Consider the following 24,093-nt stretch of genomic DNA (forward strand, 5'->3'; position numbering starts at 1 on the left):
TTTCATTTCACCAACTTGCCACATTTTCAAATTCAGATTGAAAAATACTTTAATCCCAAAGGAAAATTAAATAAATAAACAAACGAACCCTCCATGTGCGTATGAGTGCAGAGCCCTGAAGCTGCAGGCTAACCCCTCATTCTCCACCTTCTAATGATATTTATAGTGTCAGGTGTTTCCATCTTCACCCAATCCGCACCTTACAGGACCTTTTACTATCTTAGAGGCCATACAGTTTAAATGAAGGCACATATAAGCTCCACTGAGCTGACTGACTGTCTGTGCCAAGGGTAAGTTTGGTGGGATTACTCTGTTCCCAGACCAAGATACAACATAAGCCTCTTCAAATGTAAACACAAGTTATTTTTTCCTTGAGGATGTAAAATAAACCTGAGCACATTTTTATCTCACAGCATAGAATCTTACAAGTAGCCAAAAGGTTCCATAGGTTCCAAGGTTTGCCTTAGTTTGTTTCGTCTCCTACGCCAGTAGTTTGCTAAGTTAGGGCTGAGATTTCACTTGGGTTCACTAATATGTCACTCTTAAGACCTGCCTCAGAAATACTTGAATAGTAAAAAAAAAATTAAGAAAGCCTTTTCCTTTTAGAAATGAATAAGATTTTGTTGCTTGCTCTCAGTAGTGACTTTCTTTTTGCTACCTTTCCATTAAGGTAGGATTCTCCTAGCTGAGCCATGGATCTCTGTAGCTCCTCCAATGTAGACATTGAGTTACTGATTGCCTGGTCATTTTTCACATTGTCTGCCCTTCAGTTGAGGTGGCCACACATATGCCTTTGCACATTTGGAGTTGTGGCATACTAGCTCTTATTTTGATGGGTTAAAGCTTCCTTCAACTTGACAATTATTAATCGTGTTGGTCTACTAAATAAAACACCTAAAGGTACAGTCGAGTTTATGATTGTTTCATAACGAATTGCGCAAAAGCTTGAGAGAGTGAATGCTTTTGCAGCGACTATATTTTCCTCAATAGATGCTGTTATTCTGAAGGAGTCTCTTCTCCGTTTCCGCTGGTGTTACTGAGCCTGTTTCACGCATGCGTGCGGGGCTTTAGAGCATTAATTCTGAGTTAGATCTGAAACGGACTCCCCGAGTGGGCTTTGCCTCATTTTCAGCTGAGAAAATTTAGATTTTGTTTGTTGCATTCTTGTAAAGAGAAAAGTACATTTTTTACAGACTCTCAGTGCGCCCATCCATCACCGGAGCTGCACCGACACTCTTCCCACCGTGGTCTGTCATCCTGCAGACTCGCAGCTTCAGCTGACCCGTCACGTCACGTCAAGATCCGGAGATAAACTTCTGTTTGCCAACAAGTTCTGATGTGGCAAGCAAACTGCAGACGGATGCATAATATAGCAGACTGGATTTCAGGTGATTTGTCTTTTATTTTAAACTATAGTAGGATAAATATTCTGCGATATTTCGATTGAATGAAAGGCGCATCTGTTAATTTAGTACGGCTAACAACAAGAACAGTGAACTAAAGTGAGTTTTCTTTTTTTTTCGAAATTATGAATGAAAGATGGGAAGCATGGAGGCATGATGTGCAGGCGCGTGTACCCATCAGCTGGCACTACACGTGACACAAACATAGCAGCTTGTCTGACCTCACAGGAACAAGCAGTGCTGAGCTGTCATTTTATCCCAAAATCATTACTCGTTTCTTGCACTTTAAAGCTCAATGAAAAACATATCTATTGTAAAAAAACAAAACAAAACAAAACAAGAACAAAGTCAAACATGATTAAATAGTTACATTTCCCTCCTTGTTCTGGGACACAGGCACAGTGATGGGAGGCTGCGTGGGGAGGAGCAGGATGGATGGACCAGGGAGTGCCCACGGCTCCACAAGGACTAAAAAACGTGGAGGTAAGAAGCTGGAACACATTCAAATGCTTTATTTACAGTGATGTGGAGCCTGGGATAATGCTCTTCCTAATGCATATTTAATTCTGCTGGATGAGGTTGTAACTAAGATAGAATATATGTCCGCATTATGGTGAAGAAGGGCTTCTCAGATCTAGAGAATCTTCTTATGTTGCTAGAACTGTTATACTTGACTTCAATCGTTAACATTCAGTTCATGGACTGAGATAAAATAAAAAATTTTCAATAAGATATATGACATGGGTGTGGTCCGTAGTTTATGATTCACTTGGCTTTTTCATTCTTAGATCTTATATGGAGGAAGGCCTGAATGATTTAGCACTAGCTAAACTGTATGAAAATAAAATAAATTCCAGTAGAATAAAAGTTTAGCTTAAGTATTTGACAGTTTTTGGCATTATAACCTTTTGCCAGAACAATTTACCTCAGTTGTTAGCAGAGGATAAATAGCAGTAGTGGTATTAATGCCTTTTAACCTATGTTTGTTTTTATGGATCAGTTTTCAAAATGTGTTAAACACTAAGCCATTAGTACTCAGATTTGTGTAACAAATGCCGCCGTAGTAATAAGTTATATTAAGTGAATCTTTACGCAAACCAATGTATTAAAATTAGGTTGTTGTTTTTTTTTTTTATCTATTTGCTCTGCACATTTGGTTGAAGGTTGCAGTTCAAATATGCTGTTTTTTTTTACTTATAAGTTGAATTTTTTTGCCTCCAGGTTAGAAAAATCAAAAAAAATATTGTCCTCCAAAGTTAGAAGTTTTCACTGACCTCAAACACCGACCTAAAAATCCAACATGGCTGCTGCAGTTAAAACTTACTTCTAATTGCAAACAAAAACAAAACAAAAGGCAATTGAATCATATTTGCACCTCCTTAAAATGTACATTTTATGAATATAGTCTAAAATGCTGTGAAAGGAATTGTAATTAGCTTATTTTTTGTCATTTTAGTCAGCCAAACATATAAGCTAGCAGAGCCCGATGATTTTCTGACTTGCTGCTTGTGCAGAGTTATGATGGGTGTAACGTTATTCTCTTACATCAGTTTCCCAACTTCAGAAGTATATGAAACACAGCATGTTTTCTTTGTGAGTTATTTTTGGGTGATGCAGAAATCAACCTGTTTCAATGACAACAAATGTATTTTGCTGTTTGAACTCATTATCCCTACATCACAGTTTATGCGTTGTTCATTGATTTATAAGATAAATCAATGGTTCTAACATTTCCTTAGCATACCACTAATGAGAGTCCTAGTGTTACTTGTACTGTAGTTTGAAAACCACTGGAAGACATGTTTATTTGTTGTAATTCTTATGTCAAAGGTTGTTTTTGGGTGCCGACCAAGCACAATACTCAAATTCTTGCTTTTTGACCTTGTGCAACTTGATTATTGTGCTCAAATTTCCTTTTCATTTTTTGCTACCGTACAGCTGAAAGATGAATAAGTAATATTTTAATAAATCTTTGTGAATTATTTAATATTTTAATACCTCCTAGAAATCAAATATCTAGAGCTGCACAATATATCACATTGCAGCTGATTGTGCAATATTGCAATTGCAAAGGACTGCTTAAATGCAGTACTGGCTTGACTATATTTCAACTTTCTGCATATTAATGATGTATTTGACGTCTTGGACAGACACTATCAGCCCCTCATGCCAACAGCTGATGTCTGTTGTTAGTGGCTGAGATTTCAAAGCTGGTGACTAAATAAAATAGCATTACGGTGCGTATTTTCCTTATGTGGTGCAGATCTACATGTAAACATCACTCAAAGCCACAGAACCTTTTAAAAACGTCATCACACTTTTAACATTCGTGCAGCTCTTCTTAACAGCTAGTGTTAAGGTCTTTTCATCCCGCTGCTGTTTGGAGGTCATTTTCAGTCTGCAGATATCTCACGAACCTCTTAAGCCTTATCTTTTAGTCCTGTATCTAATCTGTACCGATGACCTGACAGATTATTTCGACACTCGTTAATCTAGTATTTTTGAAATATCAACCTATGTGGCGGGGAAGATGGATGTGCGGGACACGTTTAACTGCAATAGCAGCAGAGGATTTTCCCACTCTCTGTCCGAATTGTATGTTAAAATGGTATTTGCATGTCAGGCTTTCTTGAATTGATTTATCAACTTGAATTTTGGCCAGATGTTGATACACACGCTGTGTGATGGACCACCTCGCTGTCCTTTCTGTGAATGAAGCCACTTGGAGAAATTCCGGGTAGCACAACATCTTTTTCTTCCAGCAGACTGGAGTTTATAGCTTGCTAATAGCTTTAGTATGTTGCCTTGGGTATTTCCATCCTGTCTTTAAATAGAGCTCAGGGGATTAGGCCTCTTGTGTAAAGGTAAAGCAGCTACCCGCTTGTGAGGGCACAAGACTCTTTCTCCGAATACACTGAAGGAGTTTCAATTAATTGCTCACCTGGTATTTATGGGGTCATGTGTTTTTATTAGAAGTGTTAAAACAGGAGAAGGTGGCGACATTTTTAAGCAACTGGAGACGTGTACCTGCAGGCAAATGAGCTCTGAATCTCAGTTGGCTCTTTGAGATGAACTAGATCAGGCGGATCAGCATTATTCAGCGGACGCAGAGGGGATTCTCCACCTTCTTTGAGGTCAAGCTCCGTGGCTCATTTTGTGAAGTTTTTGATGAACAGAAGCTTGATTCTCAGCAAAGCGCAGACAAAAACACAGCAATGGGAGTTCCTAACTCCAGGGAATGCAACTACTATCACGCTCCAAATGCACCCTTAAAGATTTTGCTCAGAAGTAAGTACGGATTATTTTATCTTCGGGTCAGTTCAGCCAGTGGGCCATGTGTGATTGTTGCTGCTGCTTTTGGGTTCAGTTTTATAGGAAGCCTCATTGGTTTGTCGTGTGTTTTTCGTATGTTCCATACATTAAAACACACCGATGCACGAATCTGACTTTTCCTTACAGATTTCCAGTTTCCTTTGAGGTATTACCTCATGTCTCTCATTTTAACCATTTAACTGACTAAAACTCATGAAAGAAGGAAATGAACTGCAGGTTCTTTAACTGAATTAGATTTAATTCAAAATGTATTAGTTTTAGCTTTTAGAAAAAAAAAATCCCTATAGTATATTGAATTATTAAATGCATACCCTTATAGGAATATCCAACACATTCATGGATTATTAATTTATTAATTTAAAGGATCACTGTGATGGTTGCAAAACTGTCATGTCAATCCCAGTTGCTAAACAGATCAAACATAAATATATCCAGGTGTGTTTTCAGTATTTTCAGCATTTATGTTTCATCAAATTCTTCAAATCTGAAATTGTGCATCAGTACTGAGATTTAAGTTAGAAAGCTTTATTTAATATTAATTTGTTTTCAGGACCTCGAGACCCAACATCTGGCTCTGACAGGTTACCACATCCCTCTACTAATTTAAATAAACCAAAGCCCAAAATTAGACTGCGCCACATCAGGAACACATTTATCTTTATGGTTAGATATTGTAACGAGATAAATACTATTCACCCAGATTTTCCATCTCTGCCACTAAAAATATCCATCTACTAAAAATGCCCATCCAACAGTCTTGATGTGTTAACGGGAAAGCATAATTTGCATGCGTGGCTCTTGAAACATGACCTCCTACCACATAATGGATCCAAGCAACCCTTTTCCGATATTACAAATGGTGATATTTTTGATGATATCTGCAATTTGAGATAAATTGCATACTTGTGTGGCTCTCCCAATCGTCAAAGTGTGCACCTTGAGTGAAAATATAATTTGAGTTAGATAATAATTAAAAACATTTTTTGGTTATTCCGCTAAGAGAAGATTCTTTTTTCCTTCCACGCTAATTTTAAAGCTGCTCCTCATTGGATGTTTAAAGTATAACTATTATCACCATGTGATAATTACTCAGTAAAATTATTTGCGCTTGCATTTCATTTTGACTGTGTTTGCATTAAAAGAAGCCAAACTGAAAAGAAGACTCATTAACTTAATGAAACTCTGTATAAAAGGTATGGATTGGTCTTCACGACCAATATATACTAAAACAGTTGATTGTGCAATTAAATACATTTGCAAACTAAATCCTGTGATTTCTGCACCCTTCACTGATGCCTCTACCATGCCACATACTTTGTGACAGAAGCAGTGATAAATCCTGCAGTTGAATATGAATTAGATTAAAAGTGCACACATTTCATGTAAGATGCAATCAGATGGTTTATTTAGGCTAGACATTGTTGTATAAATGTCTGCTTTTACTCATCAAAGTCATCCATAAAAATAAACCATCTTTGTTTTTAGGCGTTCATATGAGAACAGAGCACAAGTAAAGTTTTACAGAAGTGTGAAGTTATTTTAACGGAAAGGCTGTTGATTAGTTTTGTTTCCAACAAAATATGTGTATGAATTCAGTCCTAAAAGCAGTTATCATACTGCTGTATAAATGTAACAACAAAACCTTAAAAAATGATTGCTGTGTTACAATTGCACTTCTGTACTTCCCTACATGTAACGTTAGGACAAATATTTGCAAGCCGGTCTTGTTTCAAGTGTCACAAAGAATATCTTTGGTGTCCATTCTGGTGAATTTGGAAGTTAGTGTGTTACATAAATATATGTTATGCAAGGTTTTTAAATTCCGCTCTACTAGAGAAAAAAAAATCAGAAAAACAAAAAACAGTCTCAGAGCAGATAAAACATGTTTTTATATATCTAAAAAAGTCAACAGATTAAAACATATTTTTTTCCTTCCTAGCTCTGTCTAGTGGGTTTGCGTTTCTATGCAGGCTGTTAGAAAGGTGTTTTTTTTGTTTTTTTTTTGTTTCTCTGGTTCTCATTGGTCAAAGAATGCTCATCTCCTCTGATGCCCAATGGGATAGTGGCAGATAAATCCTGTTATGTGGAACCTGATTACAGCCTATAATCCATTGCCGTGTGTCTGTGTGTGTCCATGCACATGTACAGTACAGTCTCTGTTACTAGCGACTGCAATAATCCACTGTGCTATAAATAACAAGTTTGATTTTCGTCTAGCAGTGAATCAAACTGACTTTGTGGGTAATTCTGTATAACAGATATGCTTTATGTTTAGGTGTCGCAATCCTGCGCAAGCTGCACTAACAATTTCAGATTTTTTTTCCACCTCTGGAAAAGAAAACTTAATATATAATATAATTTATTATAAGTTAAAATAACCACAGAGAATTATCTTTGCTTGACTATGTATGCATTGTATAATTTTTATACTGCACTTGATCCACTTTGTGTTGCTAATATATCCCCCCCAGAGCATTCTCTTTCATGTTATTACAAAAGTGTATTCTGCTCATAATATGTTGCTTTAATGTGACATCAGAGATAAATTGCATATTTGTGTGGCTCTCCCAATCGGAAACAAAAGCTTAGGACAAACATCAGAGCAAAATAAAAACATTACCTAATGCTCAGTGGCGCCAGAGGTAATGGAAAAGAGCTTAGCCGTTTTTAGATCAGCCGTGACGTGGGTCAACGTGGCGGCTATCGCCGCACCAAGCATTTTTTTCTCTGAGGTTTGCGACTTCATTGCCGTTAAGATTCTTGTTAAGAAGTCCAGAGCTGTGTAAAAGTGTTTATTCTTGTTGATTGTTTTTGTTAAATTACTACCACCAACTCACATACATTTTATTGGGATTTTATGTGACAGAGCAACACAACAAAGTTTAGAATTGTAGATGCGGTATGCATTTGGATTAATCCCTTCCTGAGTGAATACTTTTTAGATTTAAGTTTCATTGGATTTACTGCTGCTGCTTTTTGGGTTTGTTTCTACCTTTGTTAAATTTTTAAAATAATATTTTTTTTTGCCCATTCTCTCTCTTGCAAAATAGTATTTTGCAGCCTCTTCCTTCTAGGAGCTCCAAGTATCTTCCCATCAACTCAGACCATCTTGTCTGTCCCTGCTGAAGAAAAGCAACTCCTCACCATTATTCTACCGACACCATGCTTCACTGTGTGGTTGGTGTGTTGAGGATGATGTGCACGGTTCTGTTTTGCATAGAGGCCAACTGTTTGATTTTGGTCTGAGGTGATTTAAGACCTCCTTCTTCCGCATATTGGCTGCGTCCCAGACAAACTGCAAACGCTGGTGGGAAACTTGAAACTTTCTTTCAACAACAGCTTTCATCTTGCAACCGGTCTTGGAAGGTTTGCAGTTGTGCGATCTTTTTTCGTTTTCAGATGATGGATTGAGCAGTACTCCATTTAATGGTCAAAGCTTTGGATATTAATTTCAACTTTTCCACAACTTTATAATCGACTTGTCTGCTGTGTTGCTTGTTAAATATTAACTTTTTCATTTGTTCACTAATGTTTTGGAACAAGCCTGTGAGGCAATGGGTGTGTAACTTGATTTATGCCAAGATTAAATCACAGACACATGGACTATTTACAAATTATGAAGGTAATTTAGGGATATTGAAGGAAACTGTGCTAAACAGATATCTCACATGTAAAGGATTTTGAAAGATGTGCTTCCACTTCACTACTCATGCACTGCTCTTTGTTGGTTTTCAACATAAACCCTCCAAAAAAAAAAAGCACTGTAGATTACAGCCATTTGTAGATATAAGCAACAATCTTTTTGCAATTTCTCTTTTATAGCACGCAATGAGCCTCTCAAGAAAGACCGTCCTAAATGGAAGAGCGAGTACCCAATGACCGAGGGCCAGCTGAGGAGCAAGAGAGACGAGTTTTGGGATACAGCTCCCGCCTTCGACGGACGAAAAGAGATCTGGGATGCGCTGAGAGCAGCAGCCCTGGCTCTGGAGTGCAATGACCTGGAGCTGGCCCAGGCTATAGTGGATGGAGCCTGCATCACTCTGCCACACGGTATAAAACGCTGACACAATCCGTTTCCTATGTGAAAACATATCACACATGTCTAAGCTTTAGACGCGCTGGAACGCACTGGTTGAATAGTAATTCTCTCAATGCCGTAGAGCAGTTTGCAGAATCCAGTGACTGATTTGTAAGAGATTACTGTTGTAATTATGTAATAGTGCTGCGTGACCACTACAGGCAGATACACCCAGAGCTCTGGGATAAAGCACAGCGTGCTCCCTCAGAGGAGAGTATTTATCTCTAATCTTTGAAGGTTTTTGAGAAGTGGGCGCTTACTTGGGTGTCCTTTCCCCTGCAGGGTCTCTCACGGAGAGCTATGACGAACTGGGAAACCGCTACCAGCTCCCAGCGTACACCTTAGCGCCACCTGTCAACCTGATCACCGAGACGTCTGGCGAGAGCAAACTGTCTGAAAGTGCACAGAAACAAGCTCAACCTCCACCGTCTAGAGAGGAGTTCCAGCTGCGGGTGCGATTATCAACAGGTAACTCCGCCAGATGTTTAAAAGCGGAGATGTTTGTGGACACCCAAAACATCTGACCTCAGTCACAGCTTCATAAAAAGAAAAATAATGGAAAGCAACTTCAAAATGCTCTCTTTCATTATCCATGTAGTTAGCAAGCAGAAATTATTTTTGGATAATCATAAATGACCAAAAACAAGAAGAAATAGAGGGAAAAAAAACATTTTTTTTTGCATAAAATTGACAATAATTTGGCCTCAACTCTGTCCGGAAGCATTTAAATATCTACAACACAGCACATTTCTGTTTCAGGGAAGGATGTGCATCTGACGGCCAGCCTGGCGGACTCCATCGCCGTGCTGAAGAAACAGTTGGAGAAACAGGAGGACATCGAGGTGATCCGCCAGCGGTGGTTCTTCTCTGGGAAGCTTCTGACGGACAAGACTCGCCTCCAAGATGCCAAGATCCAAAAGGACTATGTCGTCCAAGTGATCGTCAATATAAATCCTTCGGTCATACCCAACTGAGGGACGGAGGTCAGAAAAGGACGTGCCAGACAAGGCTGCAGAAACAGGAGCAGGTTTCCAGCGGGGAGATTTTATGTACATTTTATATAATAAATTATTGCTTTTATATTGTTCCTTTTTCTATTTTTCCCCTTTTTCCAAATAAAGAGATATTACTGAAAAGCACTGAAACACTTTAGGTGACAATAGCGCCCTGATAAACACCTCCCAGTGTCTGTCTGTTTCTGAAGACCTCGACTTGCAGCTCTATTGTTTACATGGGTTCCTCTCCTCGTCGTGTTTGTTTGTACTTATGCTTGTTGATGAATTAAATGCAGCTCACCTAAGGAGAACAAGTAAGGAAAATCTACTCTCTTTTTTTTTCTCTTATGACAAATAGATGAGTATTTCTAATTGTAAACATCAGATTATTTTCTTTTCCACTTCACTGTGTGAACAGCACATTTTGACTGAATATAGACACTGAATATAATGGAACCTTTTAGAAGGTAGAAAGAGATGAACGTATTTGTTTTTAGTTCATCATTTCAAACAACTGTACAAACATGCAATAGCTTTCTGTCTAAAATTATGCACACTGTAATGTCATTTAATAAATGTTCTAAATTTAAACTCATCTCTTGCTTTTGGGAATTTATTTCATACTGATTTAATGTTTTCATCTTTCCTTTTTGTCAGTCCAAAAAATGGGGGAAATCTTGGGTCAGGTGACAGTTTGTGTCACAGATCAGTTTTAATACCTTGAAATGGCCATTCTGCCTTGTGCTGAAGAATAAAATACCCTTAAAATGAATATTTCAAGAAAAACAACAACCTCAAAAATATCAATAATTCAGCAACATCTTTGTTTCAGACCAACGTTATTAACATTATGAAGCCACCAGCCTAATCGCTGCTGGACCTTGGTCAAACCAAAAACTTGCTGGTTGCGATTAAACACAGTGTTTCTGAGGCAAAACCAAGACATTCAGAGAAATTGTGGAATCAATTCCTGCAAAAACCAAGTGGAACTTATTAGTTTGTAAGTTGCCTGTATGGCTATGACAGAAATCATAACCGTACAAATAGGACGGAGCGCTGTGTTTTTTCCACTGTTGTTTGTAGTGAACAGCGCCATCTGCTGGCATACCAACATAACGTCGAGTCGGACTCGCACGCAAACCTGTGACGTCATCCGATGAGCGACGGAGTCATCTGGAGCTCCACCGTCAGCAGTGGAGAAACGTGATTATTTTCGGCCCTGAAAATGGTGAAATCAGGGAAACTTCGGTCGGGGACCGGGGTCAAGTTGAAGCGCTGGAAGAAGGGACACAGCAGCGACTCCAACCCGCAGACCAGCCGCTTCCGACAGGCGGCGAAAAGCCGCTTTTTCAGCAGACCCAGCGGTAAGAGATACACACGTGGGTCCCGGAGAGCTAACATGAGCCACACTAGCCATTTAACTTAGCTAGCTTTATCTGTTCCGCTGCTTAGCAAACACTCGGTATCATCCTCTCAGGAGTAAATCCCCCTGACCTTTCTGTTCAGTCGGTCTGTAAACTCACTAATCCTAGATGGAGTTTGTAAACACTGAGAAACACATGATTACTTCACTGCTTCAGTTTACAACAGAGAGGCATAGCTGTACATAAGCTACAGATATTCATGTATTTTTGCCTTTTTGTCACTTGCCAAATGTGAAAGAATGCCGTTTTAAGACATCAGCCTCTAATATAACTCAGGACTCACAGGCCAGTCTGGATAAGTATGAAGCTTTATTAAAGTATTTTCTATGTTTGGATAAGCATGAAAAATCAATGGAACAAAAATAGTAATAGTTTCACTTTATCCTGTTTTCTGAATGATGTAATCATAGATTGTTTATCCACCCATTGTTTACCACTCATTCACCAATCCATCTGATTCATCTGTTTATCCATCTATGTACTCTTACGAAGTTGTTTTCTTGCATATTCCATACTTCTTTTTTTTTAATGAACCATTATATGTGTGGTGTAAAAACAGAAAAGAGGAAAATATTAAGCTGTAAAAATGTTAAACTTTCATGGAGAACTTGCGTAGAAACTATGGATATAATTGTCTAAACAAGCCTGTAAACACAATGATAAATAAAATGTTTTATCACATAGTAAATCAGACCCTCTATTCTCGTTTTGTGGGCAAATGTTGAAGTTTAGTTTGGGAGTGACAGCAATAAAGTGATATCTTTCCGTTTTTGTTTTTATTTGCACAGCAAAGAGCGACCTGACTGTTGATGCTCTCAAGCTTCACAATGAGCTGCAGGCTGGGCCCCTGGAGCTTAATGCAGGGGCCCGTAAGGATACCCAAATGGAAGAGGAGCCTGATGAGAGGCTGTCGGAGAGAACGTCGGGCACCTTCCTGAGTGGCCTGTCCGATTGCTCCAACCTCACATTCAGAAAGGTGCAGCGCTTCTGGGAATCCAACTCCGCTGCACATAAGGAGGTAGGACTGCGGGTGCATTGCCTGCCCCCTGCATAGTCTCAGTTTGTAAACTTAGCACGTGTGATATTTTGTAGCGTATCTGCACCTGCTGTAACTGTGTCTCTTGATGTTTGCCAGATTTGTGCAGTTTTAGCTGCTGTTACTGAAGTGATCCGAAGTCAAGGCGGGAAGGAAACAGAGACGGAGTACTTTGCTGCTTTGGTGAGTGTTTCATTGGTTTACATTTTGTTTAAAGTTTATGGTAAAAAACCCCCAACAACAACAAAAAAGCAAGGTTATCCCCTTAGGTTGATTAGCTTTATTTCTAATTAGTCTGTTTTTGATTTTTGCTAGATGACGACCTTGGAAGTTGTGGAATTGGAAGAATCTCAGGCTGCAGTGGCCTATCTTCTCAACCTTGTCATGAAACGGTAGAAATTAGAAAACCTTTGTCTTTTCCATGACTGAACATATTATACCTGATTAATGCTGACTGCTGAGTGTTTGTGTCTCACCAGTGTTCCAGCTCCAGTGCTGAAGTCCAAGTTCTCGGACACCACCAAGGCTCTCATGGACGTCATGTCTAAACAGGTTTCATCTGATGCATCTTCAGCTCTCAGATGGGTGAGAAGATTTTCCGGCTTGCCTTTGTCTTGCTCTATCTTCACTCTGTTTTTAAACCCAGATTGTTTATTGTGTTTGCATCTATAGATCTTGTCCTGCTTGGCCACTTTGTTGAGGAAGCAGGATGTTTCTGTCTGGAGCTACCCATCTACTCTGCAGGCTTATCATGGTCTGCTCAGCTTCACGGTGCACTGCAAGCCAAAGGTCACTCCCACTAGATTAAATAAGCAGATATCTTATTTACTTTTCATCCAAAAAAATACAATTCAAGATTTTTCTAACAAGTGGTTGTCTAATTTTTTTCCCCCTTCAGGTCCGTAAATCAGCTCAGCAAGGCGTTTGCTCCATTCTTCGAGGCAGTGACTTCCTCTTTACTGATGACGCTCCGAACCATCACCCCGCTGCTGTCACTACAGCCAAGTTTTGCATCAAAGAAATAGAGCAGGCAGGAGGTGAGGCATCATGCTTGTTAGTTTACTTAACTGATGTAAGTAAAATGTTCACTTTCCGGTTAACGGATGGAAGCTTATATCTCGTAATTAGTTAAAATAAGCAAATTTTGTACACAAAGACAGTCAGAAAGTGAATTAAGTAATATAAGGACCTGCATTTAATGTAATTTTGTTGGGACTTTGCACCATAAACCAACACAATGTATTCATAATTGTGATGCAGACTGTAGACAGGAGAAGAGCAAATATACGCCACATTTTAGACACAAACAAATGCTATTATGCTGTATGTAGTTTCCTTAATCCCATTGTGCATTAATGTGACAAAATGCAAACTAGTTCAACTGGTATGAATACTTATGCAAGGGTCTCAACTGGTCATACTGAAGTAAGTTCCTAAATGGCCGCAGAAAGTCTTTGGAAGACCAGGTCCGGTCCAAATGTTTGCTTTTCGAAAGTTGTGGTGATCCAAAGTGAGAACGTCCTCTTTAGCAGTGATATTAAAATGCGTCCGATGATCCATGAATCGATCTTTGGCACCTCGTCAGGCAGCAAAGAGGACACCACCACCCTCCATGTGCTCTGCCTCCTGAAGGAGCTGATGGGATCGTTTCCTCTGGGATCCGTTAAGTCCTGCTGCGAAACTCTGCTGCGCGTCATGACTCTGAGCCACGTGGTGAGTTCTCCCAGCCGCAGCTACTTTGGTGCTTCTTTGGACTTTTTTTTTTTTTTAAAGCAATGCTTCTTCTGTTTGTCTCGACTGTAAGATGGTAACAGCCAGCGCCATGCAGGCCTTTCATCGGCTCTTCACTGTGAAGCCGAATGCGTCGTCCCTCTCCGCAGAACTCAACGCCCAGATTATCACGGTGAGACAAAAAAAAAAACAACGTGCCCCGTTACTCGTGGCATAAAATCTGCTAAAGACTCACTCTCGGTTGTCGTCCTCAGGCTCTCTATGACTACCTTCCCAGTGAGAATGACCTGCAGCCTCTGCTGGCCTGGCTTACCGTCATGGAGAAAGCGCATGTTCACCTGGCGAGGTATAGTTGGTCAAGATTGGAGAGCGAGATTGAAAGGACTTTTGTCAGGTGCGCCGCTGACCTTCTGTGTGTGTTTCGGTCCAGTTTGCAGAGTTCTCTGAGTTTAGGTCACCTCCCTCGGCTGTTCTCTGCCGCCATGTCCTGCCTGCTGTCGCCGCACACACAGGTGGTCTCTGCAGCCACCAACACACTTAAGGTAACAGGCGCCGAAACTGACTGCAACTAAACCTTTGGGTGTTGTTTTTGCTGGGTGCACGGTGCTAAGTGGTTATGTATGATGTCTTTATATCTCAGAGTTTGTTGACTGAGTGTGTTGCTCCTCACATGGAGGAAATGGGGATGATCACTGCCACCGCCTCGGCAGGGAACCCCTCATATGTCTGTAAAATGTTTCGGTAAGATCGCAGATAGTTTTTTTTTTTTTTTTCCATAAGTCACTACACAACTACTAACTGTCTGTACTTGCATTTTTCCAGCATTGTGGAGGAAGGATTATCCTATCGCTTTCACGCCTCCTGGCCCTTTGTGCTGCAGATCCTTGGTTGCTTTTACAGAGTTGCAGGAAAACAAGCTCACCCCATCATGACTAAGGTATAGCCTTGACATGTTGAAACCCTTCCGTGGATAAAGAATAAAATGAAGCGGACTGACACTTCTTCCCTTGCGCCGGGCAGTCCCTGCAGTCCCTGTCAGACCTGCGCTCCATCCCTCAGTTCTCCTTCAGCGGGGAGTTGGACCTGGCTGTGGGAGGCGCTGTGGAAAGCATGGGGCCTGAAGTGGTGCTGGCTGCTGTGCCTCTCAACATCACCGGCTACAAGTACGACGCCAAAACGACAGGATGCTCTGCTGTCTTTACTGTGATTTTATTAACTTTTGCTTGTGTTTTTGTTGTTGTTGTCGTTTGTTTTTTTTTTTCTTAGTGATGACTTGGAGTTCCCTCGCAGCTGGTTGGTTCCGGTCATCCGAGATCACGTGAAAAACACTCGCCTCGGTTTCTTTGCTTCTTATTTTCTCCCTTTGGCCACAACACTCTGGCAAAGAGGTAAGTTAAATGTTTATTGAGATAAAACTATTAACTAGATTTAGCATCTTGTATTAATGATCGGTACTATTAGCATTGCTAGTAATCAGTTTCCAGATCTATTGCCTACAGAATGTAAATCCTGACCTTAGTTTTGAAGTTTCCAGAAGGTTACTAAAATTTCCAAAATTAGCTGTTTGTTGGTATAAGACCAGACTTCCTGTTATCTGTTGAAAGTCTTGCTCTCTCTCTAGCAGCTTGAATGAATGTGGACTAGGAAATAAAATGTTCTGTTTTTACATGCTTTAACTGACTAATCCTGTTTTGTAGCTGAAGAGTTGGAGCAACAAGGAAAGAAGCTGGAAGCAAAAGTCTACCAGACATTACAGCTTCAGGTAACAAAAACAAACAAACAAAAACTTGTCTTGTTGCTTTAACTTTTCCCTTAATTTTGACTGGTGTTATTATAAGTGTTGATTTTTGGAGTTATTTATTTAATATTTATTGGATCCGGGACAAGAGGTCAAAAAAAATCTACAATCATTATCCACAGACCCTCTAGCCTAAGACCTCTGACAATATCAGTTGTGATTAGCCTTCATTTTCTGCTCTCTTTGCATTTGCTTCTAATGTTATCAAAGAGGATGTGGTTACAGTGCATAGAAACGGCAGGAAAAAGAACTCCAACAGAGTGGGCTAGGAAGGACCAACAAAAAAACAAAACAATCATTGATCCAGAATTGCTTACTCCTGAGGTTAAAAAATGTCCACAGATTAAATGACAATACATTGACAACTAAACACACAACCTCTGGGCCAGGACTTTGTTCTGTAGTTAAAAAAACAAAACAAAAAAGAAACAAGACTAAGAAAGCTAAGTGCATAGATAGGTAGATCAATGTCTTCATCCAGGAAGTGAGCCTGCTAAGGCCAGGTGTACTTTCCATGGTTACGATGCTGACCTAAGTTCTGTATTTCAGATTTGGACCATGCTTCCTGGCTTCTGCACGTGCCCAGTGGACCTGATGGCGTCCTTCAAGGGCGTCGCCCGGACGCTCGGCATGGCCATCAACGAACGGCCAGACCTGCGCCTCACCGTGTGCCAAGCTCTGCGTACGCTGATCAACAAGAGCTGCTCCACAGGTGGCAAAAATGTTCACAGAGGCCGTCTCTTTGTGCAAACCGTTGGCGTCTTTGCGGTGTTCTAATCGTTCCTGCATGCGATCATGTTGAAGCGGAAGAAAAGGCAGAATTGGGACGGTTCTCCAAAAACTTCCTGCCCATCCTTTTCAACCTGTACACCCAGCAGCCTGCAGACGGGGACTCCGGTGCTTACAGGATGGCCGTGCTCGACACCATCAAAGTCTACTTGATTGTCACTGATATGCAGGTAAAATTTGAACGCTTCTGTTGTGCTGGAGAGTGTCGAAATGATCCGCTTATGCAATTTTAACCTCGATCATCCGCAGCTGATCTGCACATTGCTGCAAAAAGCCTCTGACCGGCTGACCAGCACGGAGAGCGTTGAGTTCACACGGTAGGACATCCAACCGGGATCCACTGGGTTTGATTTCCATCAGAAAACGATGAATATATCTTCATCATCTGTTTGGTGATCCTGTTCCGGTCCAATCTTCTTCTCAGGCTTGCAGTGATGGACCTTGTGGTTGCCATGGCTCCCTTCGTTGATGAAAGCACTATGGCCAAAACGTTTGAGCTCATAAGACCGTATATGGAGGTATGGTTAATGATGCATCAAAATAAAATTAAATGTCATTGAAAAGTTACTTGAATCAAAAAGTGAAACTCTGACTCTGTCTCATATCGAATAAAAACCCAAAATTCAGTTTCCCAGAAAATTTGAAACAAATTAGACCAATAAAGAAGTATTTGTAAAACAGAAATATTGACCCCCTGAAAATGACTTTTATGTGCTGCATGTTAGCCGCCCGGTTAGAGCTTCTTTTTGCTTCAATTACTGCATGAATGCAGAGCGGTTTGGAGCCTGACTGAACGAAGCCCAGGTTCCCTTTATAGAGTCCTGCAGCTCATCTGCGTTGTTGGCTCTGGTTACGTCCCATCATCCTCTTGACAACCCGCTGTGGATTCTTTATGGGCTTTAGGTCAGATGAGGTTACTGGTCAGCCACATTAATCACGTCCAAAAGAGTAAGCATTGTTCCCTTTGGCAGTGCGTCCAGGAGTCGAATCCTGCATGAGAATCAGATCAGCTGCTTCACAGACTTTGCCAACAGAGGGAGGCATGAAGTGCTCCCGAATTTCCGGGCAGACAGCTGTGCTGACTTTGGACTTTATAAAGCACAGCGGGCCAAAAGCAGCAGATGCCACGGCTCCCTAGTAATAACACTGACTGGAAACTTGGTAGTGATCTCCACTCCTCCAGAATCAGGGATTTCGATTTCCAAATGGAATAAACTTCCTTTATCTGAAGCAGTTGTTGCCTACGTCCTGCTTATCTATGTGGGTTTGCTTGGGTGCCTTTTTTTTCCCCACAATTTTTTTTTTTTTTTTTTGCTAAACTTTCTAATAATGTACGTCAATACAGCACTTTGGAAGCGCCCGGCTTCTTTATTTCCTTATTTTTGAGTAAACCTGCTTGTGAAGAGAGTCAGTATTAAGTTAGCAGCCTTTCCCATGACCGTGTAGGATGTACCGTTTCTGTTTTTAACTATTTTTAGTCGGTCCTAAAAAATGTAACAAAAATGTGTCGCTCTGTGTAATGAATTTATTAACAAGATTTTTAACTTTTTAAAAATCACTTTTCACTGACTTCTAGAGAAATGTTGGTTGCCCTTGCAGTTTTTTAAGTCAGGCCCTTTTTAAGAAGGTTTCTTAATTTTTTTTTTAATTGTGTTTGTGTTCAGGTCAAAGAGCCGGGCATGCAGAAGAAGGCGTACCGCGTGTTGGAGGAGCTGTGCGGAGCAGAGAGAGACGAGTGTAAATCCTTTGTCCTGTCCAACCTGGAAACTCTGAAAACTGTCCTGCTTGACACTCTTAAAAACGCTTCTTCACCTGCAAAGAGGGTAAAACCTTTACACACGTGGAAAAACGTCCCGTACGCCCGACTGTTGTGATTCACTCCCACTTGACTGCTTTGGTTTTGCTTTTCTCAGCCGAGACTCAAGTGTCTGATCCATATCGTGAAAAGGTTGAATGAGGAGCACAAAGGCTTCATCACTGCGCTGCTGCCGGAGGTGCAAACGCAAATCGGAGCTGGTGACACCAGACACAGACGGAGTTGATGTATTTGGTGTTCATGAGGGTTTCTGCCCTGCAGGTGATCATCTGCACCAAGGAGGTTTCAGTTGGAGCTCGTAAGAACGCCTACAGCCTTCTGGTGGAAATAGGAAACGCTTTCGTTCGCTTCTGTGGGAACAAAAAAGGTGTCGCGTCGTTTCTGAATGCATGTAGGTTTGAAAGATTGGAGTTTATCAAACGGCTGACGTTATCTGCCTCGATTATAGATGCGATGGAGGGGTATTTGGCTCTGGTGTATGCAGGACTCACCGGATCCGTCACCATGATCACTTGCACCGTTTTGGCATTGACTCGTCTTGTGTTTGAGTACAAAGGTGGGTTTCACTTGTGTGTTTTCACCTGGACTTATGAAAAAAAAAAAAAAAAAAGACATCTGTGCGGCAGACTCAGTTTTTCTTTTTACATTTCTCTTTCAGACTCGATAGATGTTTCCACCATGGAGCAGCTGCTGCAGAACGTCTGTCTGCTGCTTTCGTCTCGAACCAGGGAGGTCGTCAAAGCGGCTTTGGGCTTCATCAAAGTCATCCTCTTCGTCATGGACCCCAAAGCTTTGGGCTCACATGTTACCCTCATGGTACGAACTGTACATTACCAGTGACAAAAGCTTCCACAGGAGCTCTCCATGACAGGGAGTTAGTCCCTCCACAGAGAGTTGATACTCAGAAATGTTCTGTTTTACATAATTTTCTTAATTTCGACAGATTAATATGTTTTCTTCTTTGTTTTTTTGCACTAAAACAAAGTATGAGACTTTCCAACTCATATTTAACTTGATTTAAGGTAACACTTTCTGTTATGGGTCTGTCTGCTGGTTAAAACTCCAGAATCCTCTTTTTAAAATGTAAATATTTTGAACTGTTTGAATTCTGATTGAAATAAATGACCGGCTAAGTTTCCATCACACTTACGTAGTTTAAAGGTCACATGTACACTGCACACACAGGACATTTTGTCCAAATAGTTGCCCGTTGATGACCAATCAAACATGTAAGACGTAAAACGTCTTATCTAAGAGAAATTGTAAAGATATATATTGTTGATATTTAAACAGTAGATTAAAAGTTTAGTGCGTAAACACATTTTCATTTCACATTTTGTTCTCTCTCTGCTCAGATGGAGGGAGTTGGAAACATCAAGGATGACGTAAGAAGGCATTTCAGAACCAAACTCAAGAACATCTTCACTAAATTCATCCGAAAGTTTGGGTGAGTCTTCTTCCCCACCGATGTTATCTGTTAGCGTTACGCTCTCCTTCCCCTGAAAGCCCTGATTGTGGGTTTCCAGCTTCGAGCTGGTGAAGAGCATGCTGCCCGCAGAGCACCACAAGGTGCTGACGAACATCCGCAAGGCCGAGGCCCGAAACAAGAGGCGGAAACAGGTCGCAGAGGACCAGGACGCGTCGTCGGAGAGCGAAGAGGAGACGCCTAAACGAAAAAGCGATAGGTACGACAACAGCAAACCCCCACACGAAACTTCACTTCAGTTTAAATGTTTACCACGTTCCCTGTTTTCTTTCCAGCATCGAAGACATCCTGGCTGAGTCCGACAGCGATTTGTCTGAGGATGAAGGAAAGTCTCGTAACACCCAGAAGAAATCGGGCAAACGGAAAGGGAAAGCGTGGCTGAAGGAGGGAGAGGGAGATGATCCGTTGAACTTCTTGGATCCAAAGGTTTCACAAAGAGTTCTAGGTACCACGGCATTGTGAGGCTTCTTGCTTTAATCAGAGAACCATCGTGAGGTTCAGAGGCGCTAAAATGACGCTTTGCGGTTTCTCAGCCACAAATCCGCAGCTGAAGAAGAGCGCCAAGGTCGAACACGGCTTCAAGGTGACCTCAGACGGACGGCTCATCATCAGAGAGGACGACGAGGACGATGGGAAAAACAAAGGTCAGAGGAATCCGGCGGTGTCGTTGCAAGAGCTTGATGTGTGAACACACTGACGGCGGTGCGGTGCTTCTCTTCACAGGCGGAGAAGAGATGGACGACATCCTGGAGGAAGCAGGAGTGAAATCTGTGAGTTTTACAGAACATGGCGTTTGGGAACATTTTGCTGTTTTGCTTACAGTCTGCTTTTTTTTTTTTTTTGGCATTTGCATTTGCAGAAAAAAACCCAGAAGAGAAAGTTTCGAGATGACAATTTAGACGAGGACATGGATGTTGAACCTCAATTGAAATATAAAGGTAATTAAAGAATATATTCCAATTGATTACTGAACTGCCTTGGAGATGAAGTGACACTCTCTACCCTTTTGCTCATTTTGTTATGTTGTAACCAGAAACCTCAGTGGTGTTGTTTTATTTGTATTTTAGTGTTGATTACTTGTGAAATGTAAAGATATCAATATGTGTTTTCAGTTGTCTTGCATGCATTCAAGGCCCTGACTCAGCACTTTTAGTTCAGTGTGCTGCTAGAGATGCAAGCCTTCCGAGTTCAAATCTGACCCACTTTTCTTTCACAAAGTGGCTAAGATTAGACGGAGTGGATCTGTGAACATCAAGACCGGCCACAGATTACAAATTTGGTTTTATTCTGGTCTTTGGTTATGCAATTCTGACAAATGAATGCACTTTGCTTTGATTTAAGCCACTCCTTTTTGCTCTGACTGTATGTTTCGAGTTGTTCTGGTGGAGGGCGAACCTCTGCCTCAATCTCAATCTTTCTTCAAGGATTTCTCCCTGACCAGGCTCCTTTTCCCTGGTGAAGAAAAGCATTCCAGCAGCAGGCTGCTGCCACAGCCATGCGTCACGGTGTGGGTGGTTTGCACAAACTGATGTGCATTGTTAATGTTCGACCACACAAAGTGTTTTGCACATACGCCAAAAGACTCTTCCACGTTTGCTGTATCCTGTACACAGCTTGTGGGAAACTGCAGACAAACATCCATTTTTGCCTTCAGTCCAGCTGAATGAAACTCATTCAGTCACAAAAGTTACCAGATCTTTTTGAAGAAAGAACAATTTATTATTTTTTTAACACACATACTTTAGAAAATGTGTCTTTTTTTTAAACCACTGCCATTTTCCTATATTTGACAAACTCAAAACTTTTGCAAAAAAAAAAGAGGATGGATACGTGTTCTTTTATTGGGTGTAGAAAAAATATGGTGGGAAAAAGACCCAGTTTTCAACCTAATGACCAGAAAAAAAAAAAATATATATATATATATACAAAATAATATTACTGGCTCTTTTGGATAATTCAGTGGATATGCAATACAATTATTGCATGAAAAGAACCACATAATTGCTAGACATTGCATTTGCTATCATATCCAAATCTAAAAACATTGGTTGGTTCTTTATCATTTTTAGCCCAAGTTATGAGGAGCCGTTACGGAAGGGCCACAGGTTGCAGACTCGCATAAAATCCAGTTAAAGTACATTACGGTTTGCAGTTGTGTTGTGGCAAGGTTCAAATAGATGCAAACACTTGTACGTAGCACTGTGTGACGATGATGCTTTTCTCACAGCTGGCGGCTCGGGTATCCACAGACCTCTGGGACGAAGCCAAGATGTCGGATCCGATTATAAATCAAAGGTAAGCAAGCACAACAATCTGCAGCTGCAGTGAAGTTTCTTGGGTCTACGCTGTCATTCTGAGTGTCTTTTTCTAACTCTTGACAGAAAGGAAAAGGAGATGTGAAGAAAAAAGGAAAGCTGGATCCTTACGCTTACATCCCTCTGAAAAAGGATCAGCTCAATCGCAGGTATGAGCATCAGCTCACGCCACCACGCTGATCTGAAGGCTTAGACTAGAGCCTAAAGTTTTTGCTTTGCGCTTACAGGAAGCGAGCCAAAATGTACGGTCAGTTCAAAGGCATGGTGAGAGGTGTCCAGAAGGGGGCGCAGTCTGGAAAGAAAATGCAGAAGAAAAAAAGGAAAGCATGAAGAAGATGACTTGTATTGTTTGTTGGACTGCTTTTGTAACGTGTGTATCAAAGTGAGAGCACACCCTGGATATGTGTGTGTGTGTTTCAAAGATGCTCTGAACATTTATCAGTTTTTACATCATTCAGTGGGATGGAAATGAGAATTTCATGCTGATTATGCTCCCCCTGCCTTGTTGTTACTCAAGTGGAAGAAAAAAGAAAATCACATCGTACTCATTTCGACAGGCCTCAAATTGATCGCATTCATACAGATGCAACAGTTTTGCTGTCATTTCCTCATTTGGCCACTTGAGGGTGCTGCAGCCTTGTGGACTGTAAGTTGTGAATAAAGCATTCACTAATGCTGTAAGGTTCCTTCAAGTGTATTAAAGTGAATTATGGAGTGAAAAGTGAACTTGCTTTTCTGTTTTGACTCATCATAAACCTGAAATAAATCCCATCTTGAACAGGGAAGTTTTGCAGCTCAGCTACGAAACTTTGGGTGAACAATTGTTTTTCTGACATACCATAGTGCTGATGTGATTCATTTTCCCGATGGGGTAATGCGAGTCATGTAATGACAGGCTGACCTTCGAGTCACTCTTCTCTGTTCAGTATGTCAGCATTTCTTAGGAGAAAAACAACAGGGACCTGAAGTACGAGGCAGGACTTGGGACAAAGATTAAGATTTAACCCTGGATTTCCATTGTTCTGTATGTGGGAAAGCCTTTATTTGCAAATAATAAAAAACGATTAATATCAATACAGCTTAAGGTTCTGTATTGATATTAGCTAGTCATCTTTAGCTAACATTACCTGCATCCAACAGCTTTACTCAACTCAGTCGGTTAGTTTGGAGGGAAAAACTGAAAAGTTCTTTGCGTTTTGCTGGTTTGCTGCCGTCATTCTAACACAAACCTACGTAGCTCCGCCCAGCAGCAGCAGGTCTCCTTCACAGGTGTAAACCCAGCGCGAGCGTTGTAGCGCTCATGTTGCGTTTAAAGGCGGCTCGGAAAAACAAGTTACAACATGTTAACGGATTAAACAGTTTTAACTGCTGATAAAAGTGACAGAGGACACAAATATGGGAAGTGTGGAAGCCTCTACTGTATCAAATTGACATAGGAATAACAGAGAGTTGGCCATTCTAAGGTAAAAACCCAGCGCATACAGTGTTCATGTTTTGTTTTTTGTTTTCATCCAGACGGCTTCCCGCGCCCCCCCTGCAATGACACGGCGCCCCCCCCTAGGGGGCGCGCCCCACAGTTTGGGAACCTCTGGACTAGTTGGTTAATATTATTTATTCTGATTTTTACGCACAAAATTTATGTGTGTAAGCTTATTCTGAAATTAAAAGGGTTTCTATTTCCCCACAACATGCTTTATGTATTTACATATGTTTATCTGCAATAAGATTGAAACCGCTGGATTCCTAAAATGGTCTGGATGACAAAAAAAGTCTCACCAAATATTGCTTTTAATACAGTGTAACTTCATAAAGGGTGCTCCATAGTGTGTTGTTCAAAAAGGGGGCTAATATATCTCTTTCTACTATTATATAACTTTAGGAATATAAGC

General features: G+C 40.8%; 2 protein-coding genes across 3 annotated transcripts; both read left to right on the plus strand.

The window, feature by feature from the left end:
• The first annotated feature begins 944 nt into the window (after positions 1-944).
• On the plus strand, positions 945-10,404 carry ubtd1a (ubiquitin domain containing 1a). Of its 2 annotated transcripts, XM_014971476.2 has the most exons (5): positions 945-1,388; positions 1,800-1,886; positions 8,559-8,786; positions 9,097-9,282; positions 9,574-10,404. In XM_014971476.2, the coding sequence occupies exons 1-5, from the start codon at positions 1,337-1,339 to the stop codon at positions 9,786-9,788; spliced, it is 768 nt and encodes a 255-aa protein (XP_014826962.1). In that variant the 5' UTR covers positions 945-1,336; the 3' UTR covers positions 9,789-10,404. The 2 variants fall into 2 exon arrangements, with proteins under 2 accessions (XP_014826962.1, XP_014826963.1); XM_014971477.2 differs by lacking the exons at positions 945-1,388; positions 1,800-1,886 and adding an exon at positions 4,302-4,691.
• Positions 10,405-10,937: 533 nt separating this feature from the next.
• On the plus strand, positions 10,938-22,930 carry rrp12 (ribosomal RNA processing 12 homolog). The gene is made up of 34 exons (XM_014971471.2): positions 10,938-11,173; positions 12,022-12,251; positions 12,369-12,452; positions 12,585-12,661; positions 12,749-12,854; positions 12,942-13,058; positions 13,168-13,306; positions 13,855-13,982; positions 14,074-14,172; positions 14,255-14,346; positions 14,431-14,542; positions 14,641-14,741; positions 14,823-14,937; positions 15,021-15,163; positions 15,267-15,388; positions 15,698-15,762; positions 16,348-16,510; positions 16,603-16,757; positions 16,837-16,904; positions 17,012-17,105; positions 18,252-18,410; positions 18,501-18,581; positions 18,665-18,770; positions 18,852-18,959; positions 19,062-19,219; positions 19,759-19,850; positions 19,930-20,088; positions 20,165-20,334; positions 20,423-20,533; positions 20,613-20,659; positions 20,749-20,827; positions 22,117-22,184; positions 22,271-22,353; positions 22,432-22,930. Exons 1-34 carry the CDS (start codon positions 11,035-11,037, stop codon positions 22,532-22,534), a joined length of 3,873 nt encoding a protein of 1,290 aa, XP_014826957.2. The 5' UTR covers positions 10,938-11,034; the 3' UTR covers positions 22,535-22,930.
• Positions 22,931-24,093: the final 1,163 nt, after the last annotated feature.

This window comes from Poecilia mexicana, unplaced genomic scaffold (assembly GCF_051168715.1).
Source record: "Poecilia mexicana isolate PSO_F unplaced genomic scaffold, ASM5116871v1 scaffold_15, whole genome shotgun sequence".
In the NCBI taxonomy this organism is placed as follows: Eukaryota; Metazoa; Chordata; class Actinopteri; order Cyprinodontiformes; family Poeciliidae; genus Poecilia; species Poecilia mexicana.

Excerpts from the sequence above, each read along its gene's own strand:
- ubtd1a (XM_014971476.2), top strand. The coding sequence starts at position 1,337 with ATGTGGCAAGCAAACTGCAGACGGATGCATAATATAGCAGACTGGATT. Across the intron at positions 1,389-1,799 it reads TATAGCAGACTGGATTTCAG|GCACAGTGATGGGAGGCTGC; the intron begins GTGATTTGTCTT and ends TCTGGGACACAG. Across the intron at positions 1,887-8,558 it reads AAGGACTAAAAAACGTGGAG|CACGCAATGAGCCTCTCAAG; the intron begins GTAAGAAGCTGG and ends TCTCTTTTATAG.
- rrp12 (XM_014971471.2), top strand. The coding sequence starts at position 11,035 with ATGGTGAAATCAGGGAAACTTCGGTCGGGGACCGGGGTCAAGTTGAAG. Across the intron at positions 13,983-14,073 it reads TCATGACTCTGAGCCACGTG|ATGGTAACAGCCAGCGCCAT; the intron begins GTGAGTTCTCCC and ends CTCGACTGTAAG. Across the intron at positions 20,335-20,422 it reads GGTTTCACAAAGAGTTCTAG|CCACAAATCCGCAGCTGAAG; the intron begins GTACCACGGCAT and ends GCGGTTTCTCAG.